This window comes from Lissotriton vulgaris, chromosome 2_1, assembly GCF_964263255.1.
Source record: "Lissotriton vulgaris chromosome 2_1, aLisVul1.2, whole genome shotgun sequence".
NCBI classification, from domain to species: Eukaryota; Metazoa; Chordata; class Amphibia; order Caudata; family Salamandridae; genus Lissotriton; species Lissotriton vulgaris.
In genome coordinates this window covers 1,987,048,854-1,987,064,642 of record NC_141687.1, presented here as the reverse complement: position 1 = coordinate 1,987,064,642, position 15,789 = coordinate 1,987,048,854, and the positions used below count along the sequence as shown (strand labels likewise).

General features: G+C 42.8%; 1 protein-coding gene across 6 annotated transcripts in view; it reads right to left on the bottom strand.

The window, feature by feature from the left end:
• TP53BP1 (tumor protein p53 binding protein 1) overlaps nt 1-15,789 on the bottom strand; it is a 1,075,988-nt gene that overhangs the window by 147,541 nt on the left and 912,658 nt on the right. For all 6 annotated transcript variants that reach the window (XM_086958203.1, XM_086958207.1, XM_086958208.1 and 3 more), the window contains 2 exons: nt 11,288-11,382; nt 10,601-10,800 (listed from right to left, as the gene is read on the bottom strand). In XM_086958203.1, the coding sequence (XP_086814329.1) occupies nt 10,601-10,800; nt 11,288-11,382 (295 nt within the window). The remainder of the gene's footprint in view (nt 1-10,600; nt 10,801-11,287; nt 11,383-15,789) is intronic.

Below are 15,789 nucleotides of genomic sequence, written 5' to 3'. Positions count from 1 at the left end.
GTTTTGACATTACTATTTCCTTTCTTCACAGCAGAGAGTAGCGCTGTTCTAGCTTGTCGACAATTCCCGTTGTACCAGAGCGCATCTTTACGCCTACCTAAGATGGTTTGACACTGTCTATAGAAGTAACTCTTTATGGCCGTAAGGAGGTGGGAGAAACTAATCATAATTCTTGGGTCATTTTGAGCACGATCTCCCAAAATGCGAAGAATTTTGGCTACCTCAGTTTAAATACCAGCTAGAGACTTCTCATCTGAAAGCCACTGGACAAATGTGATTTATCAAATAAGGAGTATCAACAAACCCGATGACCAGTGCATTATGATCACTGCGAGGTCATACACTTTAGGCCACAGATCCAGATCAACCATTATATAATTGATCCTTCGTGGTGCATTTGGCCTTTTGAAAGTAAAGGTTGCATCTTGATCAGAAGGCGCCCATCCGTTTCAAACACTGACCCCATGAGTGAGAGTTAAAAACAATACTCGCTGACCAACCTTTGTGCATCTCCTAAGGAAGGGGAGATATGTACCTTTTTTATGCCTCTTGTTAACTCTTCTTCCTGAACAAGATCCTGTACAAAATCTACTGGTTTGTATGTAACATTAAAGTCCCCAGTAACTATAACGTAATCCTCCGTTCCTGAATTCTCGAGGAAGTTGGATAGCATTGATATTGTAGTAGACTCCTTATTCTGAGTGGCAAAGTGGTTATGTATGTTAATTAACCTTATTTTGGACTTCCTTTTTAGAGATATTAGATCAAGACCCAGTATGTCAACCAATTCAATATTCAGCCTGCATAGTTTGCCAGCCACACTTGTCTTGATCCAGATAAGCAACCCACCAGCAAGTCCTTCTGCAGACGATGGTCTGGCTTGAACACTTGAAGTTGTGTACCCCACCTTGTGGATTGGTTCAGTCGCCCAGGTTTCCTGGAACAAGCATATATGACACCCGTCGACTAGCTCAGCCCAAATAGAGTCAGACAGTTTAGACGTCATTCCGGCAATGTTCCAAAAGATCACTAAGTTGTTGATGAACACTTGTGATCCCCTGCATAAAGGAGACCTATGTTGCCTTATCTCTTCCTAAATCTAGATCTGGTTCAAATTGTGCTTGGTGGCAAAATGAGCTTGACTGCAGGTTAGTTAGTTTGTTCTCTCTATGTGAACTATTCCTCTCTGAGCAACTTATTGATTCTAAAGAAGGCATCTTCTCAGATTCGGCATTACCCATCTTGAGTCAGTCTAAGCTATCAAGATAAGTGAGTGGTTGGAACCTATTACAGGCTGCTATTTCAATGGCTCTTTAACCCAAAGAGTGTTCTGAGTTGAGGGGCTGCTAACTGGTGCGATAGTGCAAGTATATGTGAGATGTCTTTAGAAATATCCCAGTGGCATAATGCCAATCCCATGGCTAGAACCCTGCCAGCGTAACTTATCATCTGATTTAATAAATTTTTCCATGAGGTCTGGAAATCTACAATTGACCACAACACAATCACCATAGGTGTGTTTGCGAGAGGATCCAACCCAGCCCACTCTTCTAACAAATAAAATGTCTTGATAACTAAGATTCGTGAAATCAGTGTTATATGATAATCAGTGACAGACTATTTTTCAATTGACCCATTGACTCATTATTGTTGTCAAAAAGGTTGGGGACATTTGTTAAAATTGCCACATACGGGCAGCACTCAGAGGGGAGGTCCAGTCTCACCTGATTTGAGGTGGGTGTGTTCCACAATCTACTTGATTAGATTGCCCTGGGTTAGATCTCTTGTTGCCTCTTTTTTGGGGGTGTGGGGGCGATCTTCCCTGCACCTAGGTCAGTTTTTGTTATGTTCTCCTGCTTTAAGTAAACTACCTACCATCAAACCTCCATTTTGAATCAATCCAACCCTGGTACCATGGCCCCCATTACAAGCGGTAGCTGGGGGGGTAGACTGGGAAGCAATGCTAGACTGATTTTGGATCTTTGTGTTTACTCTAATAGCCTCCCATTCACCACCAGATATGCTATTTTTCCGTAATGCAGGCCTCTCCACACCATCTTGTATTCTAATGTTATCGATATGTCTTCTAAGCGATAACACTGAATTCCTTAATTTACCAGGTCTATCCAATAATGGTGAGAGGCTGGTTGTCAATACACATTCAAATCTGCTTATATACTATTTAAGTGCAAGCTTAACTGCAATGGAGTGTCTGGCTGTGTTAGTACGCAACGGTATGTTGGACATACCACCTCCCCATCATTATGTACTACATCTAATGTTTTTTTGGATCTAGTACTTGTAACTTGGTTTGGGGCCACATATTTGGATCGCTTCTTCCTTTTGGTTCGTGGTCCACCAGCAGTTGATGATAGTTGTTGGGGCGCGATTTGTATAAACGGGACCTAAGAATCAGTTTCACCCCTTCGAATGGTTTCATTTTGCCTATTTTCAGGGTCATTATACAAATCAGAGTCTATGAATGGTAAATTAATGTCCCTCATATCCAACGATAAGCGACGTTCTGCCAATGTAATTTCATTATCAAGAACCCTTGCGGCACGCACTAAAAAGAGTCAAAGGTAGTACCTTGATGTCTCTTAGGGGAACCATCATTGTCTCCCATGATTTTCCTTTTTACCATTTCATAAAAACAGTAATGATCAGTAAATAAAATTTCAGAGCATGGGGAGTTAAAACACACCTACTACGTTACAAGGAAATAAGGAGCTGAAGCCAAGAGGGGTGGCCCAGCCCAGCATTATCTGCCCACAGACGGGCCGCTCTTTGCCCAGGCACGTCCTGAGCAGCAGGAATTAGTAGGCGCCTATGGGCGCGGTCAGTGACAGTGGCGGCTTCCTGCCGCAAGGAGAGCTGGGGCTTGAGGTCATGCCCCCACCACCGGCAACAAACTTCATGTCCTGCACAGCGGGAGCCCAGCAGAACTAAGTAGGTGCCTCTGGGCGTTGTCAGTGACGTTGGCAGCTTCCAGACGCAGGGAGAGCTGGGGCTTGAGGTCCTGCCCCCACCACGGCAAAAAGCTTCAGGGGACTAAGTAGGTGTCTTCGGGGGCTGTCAGTGACGTTCGCAGCTTCCTGCCACAGGGAGAGCTGGGGCTTGAGGTCCTGCCCCCTCCCCACCGGCAACAAGCTCTGATGTTCATGCACTCAGAAAATTTGGGTGCAAGAATACTGGCCATCTTGTGATTGGGTTAAGCAGAGTCCCACCGAAGGATACTGCCCCACATGGCACATAATTGGGCCACATAACCTTAAAATAAATGTGTATGAAAACATGGAAATTGACAGTTACAAAAAGTAGCTGAATCCAGCTCAATGTGATTGACTGAGACAACCAGCTGTTGCCATCTAAGCATGTATAACATTTTGGTGCTGAAAAAATTCACAAGCATATGTGCCTAGAACGAAATATAAGCTGCCTGATTTTAATAATACTAGAGGTCAATAATAAAAAAAACAAATAATTGAGACTTATGAACCTAATATTTTTCCTTGATAATTAAGAAATCCGATCAAAAACAAAAACTGTATACTAAAATAGAGTGCTTGATTCCACTTCTTCTGGAAATTTGTACAAGTGTGCTGGGCAGTCAGGTAATCTCAGAGGAAACCACGAGCACAAAACTGCAATATCAAAATATTTGAAAACAGGAACAATAGTGTAGGTCCACCATTGGAGTTAACTGAAAAATCTCTGTACCGCACTTTCTGAGATTGCACACAGATGACTGTTCTGGTTGCTAATAGGAAGATGAATGGAATTACTGGGCCATAGGTACTGGAGAAAAGTGCAGTATGAGCCCAGGTGGGCCGCAGCTCCTACGCTGAGTCTGGTATGGAATGGCAGGACAGGGCTCAGGCCTATCTGCAAGGGCTATTACAGACAACAACTATTTTGCCAAGTCTAGAGGAGAGCAAGAAGGTACAGTTTATTTCTTCTTTTGGTTATTTCACTTAATCTTCAAGGGCAGAGTAGTAGTGGTTGTGCCAAGGTTTTATGACATCCTTTATGTCACGTCAGTCAGTGGTGTCTAATGTAGGCTCAGAAACATACCAGATTTTCAAGTCATGCATTGAATATATGCATGAGCGCATAATTTATTTAATGGGGAAATCATGAAAATAAGGCATGCATCTTACACTCCTGGGTCGATTCCGGACAACCCTGCTTTTGGTTATCCTTGTATCACTAAATCTGCGTTGTCTTATCTTTCTCCAAGATCCACTTCTAAACACTGGAGGTCCATTCTATTCAGCACTGGGGTTATCCAATAAGAAATAGTGAATGTAAATGTCCAGTATTTAGAAAACGCATAGCTACCTCCAGAGAGGTGTCCCGGCGCCGGGGGCCGTCGGGAAGATTAAGCGTGTGTTGTGTTTTACTTACTACGTCAGAATGTTAATATCTGGAACCCTGTCTATGTCACTGGAATGCAGGGGGTCATACGGCCTTCGCTTGAGCTTGAAGCAGGTTTTGACTGTTGGTGCTGCTGGACTATTTATCTTAAATAAATTTATTATTAAAATAAATACCTGAAGACATCTTTATTACACTGGCGACGAGGGACTCAGCTTGATTGGGGACAAGCATATTTAGCACCAATTCCCCTGGAACCTGGATATCATCATTTTATTAAGCCTGATGTGATTTACAACATTCAGGTGGATTGCACTCTTTATTGGATATTCTCTTGGTGAACATTGGACATAACTATTGAATATTTTTTCAAGCAAATTTTGGGACAAAAGGTACGCATTTTTATCTCCTTGTATTTTGGGACTGTATTTTTTTTACTTTGTATTTTTGTACTATATTTAATTACTTCTCAACTTTTCTTAATGAAATTCTGGCTTTGCAACTTATAATTCTACTCATCTGGATTTCACTGTAACTCTACGATAAAATTATCGCTACATTTTAACACTTCAACTGCCGCTTAACATCTTGTGATCCTAACTGCCACCGGGCTGCATCTTTCAAGCAGCGGCGACATTGTTCTTCGTGGACGAAGGAGCGAGCGGCGTGTAGTGCCGACGACATTCTGCCACAGCGTTTCTTGTTCTCCACTGCTCCAAGCTGACGACGCAGGGGATTACTTCTACTGCAGCGTTCCCCGCTCTTGACTGCTCCAAGTGAGACAGAGCGTCTCTTACTCTTCACTGCTCTGACGCATCATGTGACAAGCGAGGTTACGCAACGTGACCCTTTCAGCCACCATTTATTTTATTACTATTTTATTCTTCAAACACGGACACATCGGAATATAGGGACTGAACACACGATTTCTTTGACATTAAAACATTTATAGAACAGCAGTCCACGTCGGTAAGAGCATCGGTGACTACATTATTTGTTTTAGCTTTTTATTTTATTTTCTCTCAATCTAGGGAAGCTAAATTTACTCACCTTCAACAGTGAACATCGGTGACTACATTATTTATTTTAATCTCTTATTTTACTGTTTATTTTGCATGGTGTAGTGTTGAACTATAGGATATAATTAGTTACCAGTATTTTGTACAGTGATGCTTACAATTTTTACATTTTCTTATCTCTTTATTTGATATTTCTCATACTTCCCAAATTATTACTTTACTTAGTTATCTCTTGATTGAACAATGGCTACATCAACCAGTATGTCTCAACCCCCATCGTTTTTTTCTGAAAAGGGGGAACCTATTCTCCCTTGGAAAAGATGGAAGAATCTATTTGATTCATATATTGTTGCTATTGGGGGTGAAAAATTCTCTGCAATTAGAAAACAAGCTATATTATTACATAATGTAGGTGTGGAAGGACGAAATATTTACGACAGTATGGATGTTATTCCCATTGGTAGTGAAACAGGTGAACCTGGTGACGTTTATGAAATGTCCTTAATTATGCTTGAAAAATACTTTGGCCCTAGAATTAATGTGGTTTTAGAAAGGCACAAGTTTTTCACTAGTGTGCAAGGTCCTGATGAGAGAGTGAAAAGCTACGTGGCTTAACTTAAAACTTTAGCACGGACATGTGAATTTAATGATTTATCGGACTCTTTAGTCAGAGATCAGTTGGTTAGGTGCACTAACAACACCCGTGTGCAAGAAAAACTATTATCAAAGGACCCTACGTTAGTGGAGGCCATTGCGATTGTTGATGGGACGGAGAATACCTCTTCCTGGGTAAAAGAAATGAAGAAAAGTCATGTTGATAAAAAGGATAAGTCGGATGAGATTCATATGTTACATGAAAGTGACAATCTAGAAGTATTAGAAAGTGTTGCCAAAGTGTCACCAGTAGAAAAACCCAAATTATCTGAAAGGGAAACACGTGGACGTGGTTATACAAAAAGTTATTTACCTACATTTGACCATCCAGTTCTACTCCCTCTTACAGAGATAGTAATGAAATGTGGAGTTAAGGGACACTATGTTCGAGTCTGCAAATCTACCAAGAATGTAGAAAAACGAACTGAGGTTGTACGAACTATTATTTTAAATCTCAATGAGTGTGATGGTAAGGTAGACGGGGACAAGTTGTTGATGCCTGAGTGTGACATATTAGTAGATAAGTTTAATGTTGTAGTTCTAGCGGATTCTGGGTCTCCATTTACGATGATTGGGAATAAGCAGTGGGACAAAGTTGTGGGTTTGGACAGTATAGCACTCCCAAGATCCCCCCCCCCGCCCCCCCCCCCCCCAACCCACTCCCCTGACATAAACCCTGTCAGTTATTGGGATCCAAGATTAATGTTTTTGGGTATCAAATCAAATTTAAGGATAGGTGTACTGTAGGTAAAGTCAAAGAGGCTGGGAGAGGTGATAACCTGTTGGGATGGAGATATCAACGTGATCTGGGTATCATGCTTAATCCTTGTGCCAAAGATCATAAAAATTAGGTGATGTTAGTAGACTATAATAGTGAAATCAGTACATTACAGAACCGTAACTTTGAGTATTTTGAGAAGTTTCCTGAGGTTTTCAATGATAACTTGGGTTGTCTCAAGGGATTCGAACATCGTATTGTCCTCAAGGAGAGGGCTATTCCTTGCGTGCATAAGGTGAGAAAGGTTCCAAACATGATGGTGGAGCCACTGAAAAGGGAATTGGAAACCCTTTTAAAATTGGGAGTTATTGAAGAGATTGAAGCGTCAGAGTGGCTAGCCCCCATTGTTTTGGCTTCGAAGGATGGTGGGGCAGCTATCAGAATGTGTGTGGATTTGAGAGGATTAAACAAATGGATCTAGGTAGATAGGCAGCCCCTACCTAATATCTCTGAGTCTCTGACTGTTCTGAAGGGTGCACGTGTTTTCAGTGTCTTGGATTTTTCGTCCGTTTATCATCAGGTGCCTCTACACAGAGATTCTAAACATCTTACTTCCTTTGTGACGCCTCCGGGGGCGTACCGCTTCTTGAGAATGCCTTTTGGTCTGGCGTCAGCGGCGGCATGCTTCCACTGGGTCATGAAGAAAGTGTTAAGTGAGGTGAAGAATATTATATTCTTTCAGGACGATATCTTGATTTATGGTGAGAACGAGGTTGAACATAATAAAACTCTGATTGAGGTTCTTGAGAAACTGAGGGAAAGTGGGTTAACAGTGAAAAGGGAGAAGTGTCGTATTGGGGTTAGAACTGTATCATACTTAGGACATGTAATCTCGGGTGAAGGCATTCAACCTAAGCTTGAACTGGCGCAGTGTGTGGTAAATGCCCCTAAGCCGAGAGACAAATAACAGGTGAGATCGTTCTTAGGTCTTGCTGAGTTTTACTCCAAACTTGCGAAAGGGTTTGCAAGTGTGACTGAAACCATCAGGTGTTTACTTAAGAAGGGTTCACATTTTTTTGGGTCTAATGATTGTCAGAATGCTTTTGAGGTGATAAAAAAGAAATTAGGAACATGCCTATCCTTGGTGATTTTGACGGTAAAAGGACAACTGTGGTACCGACTGATGGTAGTCTCAAGGGGTTGGGAGTGGTACTTTCCCAAAAAGTGGATGGAGAGTGAAAAACTGTTGCGTTTGCTTCTAGAGCTTTGAGGGCTGCTGAGTCGAATTACTTGTGTATTGAGAGGGACGCGTTGAGTGTTTTCTTGGCTGTACAACACTTTAAATTTTATCTATGGGGAGTCCCATTTTTGGTCAGAACTGATCATCGTCCACTAGTCCAAGTTTTTTCTTGCAGACAAACAGAACATGTCACACCTAGGATCAAACGTTGGAGTGAGGGTCTGCAGGAGTATAATTTTTGTGTACAATATATATCAGGGGCTTGCAATAAGTCTGCTGACTGTCTTTCTAGGTTGCCTTTATTGGAGCATGGAGTGGATCAAGAGTGTGAGAATATGTGTTGGGTGGCTGAATCTGCACTATCTAGTGAGGAGTGGAACAATAGTGTAAGCAAAGACAATGTGTTAACTTCTCTCAAACAATGGATCAGCCAGGGATGGCCTGAATATAAAGATTTGGATTTTAAACTCAGGGCGTATTGGTCTGTGAGAGATGAACTCTCTTTCATTTGTGGTAATCTCATGAGAGGATTTAGGGTGATTGCACCAGTTGAATTCAGGGAGAGAATTGTGAACACTGCTCATGAGGGTCATCTGGGATGCAGTCTCACGAAAGCTCGGGTGAGAGAAAGGTATTGGTGGCCAGGGATGGATCACATGATTGAGAATGTGGTGAAGGAGTGTGTATCCTGTGCGACAAGTGATAAATCAAGTTCTTGTAGTCACGCACCACTATCTCCAGTGGATGTCCCTGATTCTGTTTGGATCAAGATTGGGTTGGATCTCATGGGACCCTTTGAGCTGTTACCTTCTTACAAGCGTTTTGTCATTTTGTTAGTTGACTACACTTCTAAGTGGGTGATCACAAAGTGTGTCTCATCTGTAAATTTTAGAGTTGTTGTGGATTTTCTCAAGGATGTGTTTGTCTCAGAGGGAGTACCCAGATTCCTAGTTACGGATAATGGAGTACAATTTACTTCACTTGAGATGTGTGAGTTTCATAAGGATTTTGGAATTGTTCATCAAAAGACTGCTTTATACACACACCGCAGGCTAATGGCTTAACAGAACGGATGAATCGGGTTGTTAAAGATTGTGCCCAGCGTGCTTTGGAGTCCAGAATTCCTTTTAGCACTGTGCTTAGGGACACGTGGTGGGCGCATCACACCACACCAAATGCAGTTACACAAGTTTCTCCTTTTGAAGCTTTGAGAGGGAGTAAGGCTGTCTCTAAGTTGAATCCTTCATGGTTACCTATGGGTTGTGACAAAAAGTTATCTGATGAAATGAGGTGATTGAGAATATTGGAGTATCAACGTAAATACAAAATGAGCTATTATTCAAGAATGCATGTAAGGAGCAAAACATGGAATGCTGGAGATAAAGTTTTGGTGAAGAACCCTAAACACATCACAAAGAGTAAAAGCACTTTTATTGGTCCTTTTACTATTGTGTCCATAAAAAAAATGTTGTGAAAGTGGGTACAGGATGTGTATGGAGTATGTCCCGGTTAGCAAAGTGGATTCCCACGCGTGTGCAAGGTTCCAAAGCTTGTGATAATCAACATATCACACAGGGCAATTCTTCTTTGGAACAGAAGTCTCTTCCTCAAAGGAAGTGTGGTCTTCCTGGAAAATTCAAGGATTATATTTCTTATTGAAGAAGTTGTTTTTGCAATGTTGAAATTTATGTGAATTAAATTTTTGCAGTAATGTAATGAATGAGTTGTATTGTTTTTATGTATATTCATATTGTAGCTTAATGAATTTTTATTGTAATGAGTTTGTTATTTTTTGTTTGTTTGTTATTTTCTTTATGAAAGGAGAATGTGTTGTGTTTTACTTTCTATGTCAGAATGTTAATATCTGGAACCCTGTCTATGTCATTGGAATGCTGAGATTCAGGCGGACTTCGCTTTAGCTTGAAACAGGACTTAACTGTTGGTGCTGGTGGACTATTTATCTTAAATACATGTATTCTTCAAATAAATACCTGAAGTCATTGTTATCATAGCAAGCTATTGCCCAGAGTCACATGGTGCTGGGCTGATCTGTCGCCGGCACCTGAGATCGAACTGTGAGTCCCAGGATCCGGAGGCAGTCGCCCTGGCAGTTGCGCCAAACCTCTTCCACTGTGCCTCAGAATACTGGCAGATTCTTGACAACTATGTACTTCATTTTGAAAAAGGAGCTTTTGTATGGAAACATCCAAGCAGAGTAACTCGATACCATTCTACTGAGGAGCACCGCAAAGGTAATAATGCACAAGTTTCAACTTAGTATTACGAATGTCCTTCGATCTGTCATTGAGATACTTTACTATCTTGTCGTGTGAGTCTTCAAACCTCTTCCAGTTAAATCAGCATAGAGAGGGGATTAAGTCGGAGATGTGAAGCAGATGCAGTCCTGATAGATTTGAAAAGAATGTCTAAGCTACAGTAAACTGTTCATTCAGCAGAAGTACCTCTTCTCTATCTCTGTGCTATTCTTTCTCTTTAACTTCAACATCAATTGTTCAATTTACCTCATTGCATGCAGTTTATGTAATCTGTTCCATTAATATTTGATCCAGTTATGATTGATCCTAAACTTACCACTCTAGGATCCTATCTTCTTGCAGGCTGTACCCAGCTGGAAGGAGATAGTTGCGGAAGTTTTGGAGCTGGTTTTCATGGCAACAGTCGTTAACCCACACATGTGATACACAAGGGATCCCACTGGCTAAGCACAAGAAGTACTTCCGTGTTCGACATTGTTCATCAGCAATTAAGAGACACTGGTAGGCTGCCTTGCACTTTAGAGAAAAGAAAAGACCATCATTAAAAGCAGGCAAAATAAATGACAATAAGGCAGACAGGTTCTACAGAAATAAAAGAATAAGGTGGCATAGTCAAGGTGGTGGACATTTCTTGAGGGAACATAGCATATTCATAGAAAAAGAACTGGACACTAAATGTGTCAGGGCATATGGTGACATTTTGTCACAGCATGATTGGGATGTTTGACATGTGCTTGTGGAAACTGAGAGAGCCTATTCTAAACCATATTTTAATATGTAGGAAGGCAGACCATGTGTTCTAGGTTTGACAATTTATAAATACTGTCTATAAAAACAATAAGATAATGTTTTCCGTGCTTCCAATGGGATCATACACACTTTCATAAATGTTGGACTGGCAAGAGTCTTTAAAATAGGTAGGCCATACGTATACATCCAATTAATGACTTGTATCCCACTACAAAATTAAAAAAAACATCACACTTTAAGGCAATAGGCTCACCTGGGCTTCGTTATAATCTTCTAGAATGTATCCTCCTCCAGCCCGGAGTTGGGATTCCGTGTACTGTTTATCGTACAGAACAGCGTCCACACACTCTGCAACAGAAAGAAGGAGCAGCTAAGCCCTTGGACTACAGACAGCTGTATCAATTTAAAGGACTTAAACACACTTGATGATATATATTGAACCATGTATCCATACATATCATCATTAAACAGATGTATCAATCTTTAGAAAGTGAAGCAAGACTAGAGTCTAGAAAGACCAAGATATAGATACGTTTGAAAGGGCAGCCAGACAAACTCACACAGTCTCCTGGAACCCTTCCATGACCATAACAAGGCCCGATGCATTACTCATCCTCTTCAGCACTGGCAAACTTACCAAATAGGAGTCCAGCAGCAGTACTTAATTGAACATTTCATAACATGCATCCTGAGACTACAAAATGATTCATATGTGGTCTGACTCATGTGTGTGCCCGAAGGACCAACACTGCCAATCGCTTGAGGCGGGGGGTGCATATTGTCATCCCTCTTATTTTCTATTAATATCCCGACTTACCTACTGCACTGTCATGTATTCACATCTTTACATCAAGGATGGATAATCATGACCGGCCTGTACAAAATATGCATATGATTAGCAACACTCAGCCCCAGAGGGATATTACAGCACTAGATCCATTGCTAAATTTCATCCTGTCTCACAACCAGTTAAAGAGGGAATAGCCAGGTCTTCTATCTCTTTCAAAAACTAAGGAAGTTCAAGGTAAGAAGATCAACAGGCAGCAAATTCCAATAAACTGCAGCTAGATAAGAGAAAGAGGAGTTGCCCATTTTAGCTTTTCTGAGACGCTTAGTGCTAGCCAGCGGTAAGTTTTCGGAGCAAAGTGCTCATGTGGGCTGTAAAAAAAACACTCGGCCACACAGACTAGCAGGCCGAATATCATATAGTGCTCTATGAACATGGCACAGCAGCTTAAATGTAGCTCTCTTGAGTACAGGTAGCCATTGAAGTGAATTCAAACAGAGGGTGGCTGAATTGTTTTGGACACTATTACAAACGAGTCTGGCTGCTGCATTTTGAATGGACTATAAATGAGTAAACAAAAAGTCAGCTATTCCTAAGTATAAAGCATTATCGTAATCCACCCTGCTTATAATCAATGCTTGAAAAACTGTTATTCACCATTTTGCTGTAATCCAGAGGAAGAGCTTTCGCAATAATCTAAGCAGTACAAAGTATATGCCACAAGGGGCATTTACATGATCGTAAACGGAGAGGGAATCATCTATTAACAATCCAAGGTTCTTGGCTACTCTCCTTGCTTCTGGTGCAGTACCCAGGGACGTCGGCCACCACAAATCCTCCCAAATATCATGGGCTCCACCAAAGAGTAAGATCTCCGTCTTCTCCGCACTGAGTTTCAGACAATGCGATTGTATCCAGGTAGCTACTTCCGATAGGAATCCAGTGAGATGATCCCAAGTCTCCCTATGTCCCTGTAGAAATATTGAGCTGAGTATTGTCAGCATAGAAGCAGATCTCAAAGCCCCAAGCTTTGACGATACCTGCCAAGGAGGAGACTAACATTGAACAATGTAGGGCTGAGCCGGGGAGCCCTGAAGGACCCAACAATTGGACATTTGGGGAGTAGACCTAAAAGAGGCCATCTGAACAGACTGATATCTTTTATTCAGAAATTATCCAAACCACTTTAGATCTTTTGAGTGCACACCAGTCTCATGTAGATGTAGTCTCTTTATTGACAGGCTATGAAAGACAGTGTTGAAAGCCGCAGACAGAATACTAGGATCAAAACCACCACCTTCCCCTGATCTAGTGCTGTCAAGCACTACCAACTAAGGGAACTCAGTACTGTTTCTGGCTCTGAAGCCTGTTTGAGTCAAATCCAGTAAGGTATTCATTTCCAAAACATGTGTCAGCTAGACATTAACTAGCCTTTCAAATACCTTCGACATATAAGGTATGGTAAAGTAGAAACATTGGGCGACAGACAGGATGGAATAATCCATCCCTGCTTTCTTCACCAAAGGAAGAATCAGGGCCTGCTTCCAACTAGCAGGATATTCAGCATGTATCAAGGACAGATTAAAGATCTGGATTAGAAAAGGACTTAATATAGAGGCCAAATGAGAAAAGATTAAATGGGGACATGAGTCAAAGAGAGATCCCGATTTTACCTCTAACGCTCAAGTTACTACTTGTGTAACGATATATCTGTAAGAGACATTAGTTAGTGATAGATTCTTTACCTTAGAATATCCCCAGGCGTCAGACTGGTCCGGAAAGTTTTGCTCAGCATTACCCCTGCTCGTCAGTAGGTGGCGTCCTGCGGCTCCGAGTCAGTCACTGGCGTAGTAAGCACCGAAATGACGTCACGGAGAGCACTTAGGCGCCACTCATGCACGCGGACGTCAGTTCTATACACGTCTATCCGCACCAGAAATGCAGAGCCATGCAAGATACTGACCATTGGTGCATAAAACTAGGGCCCTCAAGGGATGTCTTTAACCCTAATAATCAGTTCGCAGAACGTGGAGGATGGGTGGGGCGGTAAGGAATATATCACTAACTAATGTCTCTTACAGATGTATCGTTACACAAGTAATAACTTGTGCATCTGAAAGAGACACGTTAGTGATAGATTCCTTACCTTAGAATAGATACCTCAGCAATACCAACCCCGGTGGTGCGTCTGCGAACAAGATTACACCAGAAAGTCACTGAGCGCAGAACGGCCAAAGAAGCTGTCACTCCGGACCTGACTGTAGTGCTTGGTAAACGTGTGAAGCAAGGCCCACGTAGCTGCCTGACAAATGTCCTGCAAGTGAAAGCTGCATCCCAAGGCAGTAGTGGATGCCATTGCCCTATTGGAATGGGCACGCAACTCCATAGGCCATAGCCCCATGGCTTCTTAGCCAACGAATAACAGGTCTTGATGCATAGAACGACCCACCGAGAGATGATCCATTTGTGCACGGCCCGACCATTTTTGGCGCCCACGTAGCCAAGAAAGAGCTGATCATCCATCTGAAACTGTTGTTTACACTGCAGATAGAAGGCGACCGCACATTTTGGGTCCCGACGGAGGAGCCTCTCTTCCTCTCTGGAAGGATGCAGAGGCAGAAACAAGGTAGGCAAAGTGATTGTCTGCCCGATGTGGAAGGGCGTGACAATCTTTGGCAAGAAAGAACGACGGGTCCTCAGAACCACCTTGTTCTGATGAATAGAAAGGAAAGGAGGCTTAGAAGAAAGAGCCTGGAGCTCCCTCACTCTTCTGGCAGAGGTGATGGCTACCTGAAAAACTGGCTTTAAGGTGAGAAGACGTAAGGGACAATTATGAAGGAGCTCAAAGGGAGCGCACATCAGATAAGTCAAGACAAGATTTAAGTCCCACTGAGGCAATATGAAGGCTACGGGTGGAAACGTATGCGTAATGCCGTTAAGGAAACGGTTAACAACTGGGGACTTAAAAAGAGAAGAGAAGGCTGAGCTAGAAGCCGTAGAAAGGCGAGATGGCCTTTATCTTTTAAAGTGCCCAGAGCAGAGCCATGCTAGGCCAAAGACAGAAGAAACAGAAGGACCTCAGAGAGAGGGGTAGAAAGGGGATCCACAGCCTTTGCTGTGCACCATGTAACAAACCTGTTCCACCTGCAGGCGCATACCGTTTTGGTGGAGGTATGCCTGGCTGCCAGAATAACCTCACAGACTTTGGGAGAAAGATCGAAAGGTGTCAACTGTCACAGTTCGATCTCCCCGCATGGAGATGGAGACTGGACAGGTTCGGGTGTAGGACCTTCCCTTGCCGCTGCGACAGAAGATCCTCCAGGAGAGGCAGACTGATCGGGGGATCGACGCTCAAACTGATTAGCTCGAGATACCATACTCTTCGAGTCCAGTCCGGAGCCACAAGAATGACTTGGGCCCGGTCGCTTCTAATCTTCTTCAGCACTGTGGTCAGAAGTGGTGTAGGTGGAAAGGCGTAAAACAGAACGCAACTCTGCTCACGACAAAAAGCGTCTCCGAGCGAGTGCCGCTTTGGAAATTCCAACATGCAGAACTGATGACATTGCACGTTCTCTTCGGTGTTGAACAAATCTAACCAAGGCTCTCCCCCTACTGCAGAAAGAGACATTTTGCCACATCCGAGTGCAGATGCCATTCGTGATCCATCAAGCACCGGCGGCTGACTTTGTCCGCCCTGGCGTTCAGAGAGCCCACCAGGTCTTGAACCACTGAGGTGATGCTGTGATGTTCCAGCCATGTCCAGAGGCGTAAAGACTCCTAAAAAAGGGCCCAGGACCCCGCCCCGCATGTTGCAATACAACATGGTGGTGGTGGTGTCCGTAAACACCTGCACTACATTTGCCATGACAGAGGGAAGGAATGCCTTCAGTGCAAGTCAGATCGCCCGCAGCTCCTAGAGGTTGATATGGAGTCGGGACTCCGCCGGAGACCAGAGGCCTCTGATCTCC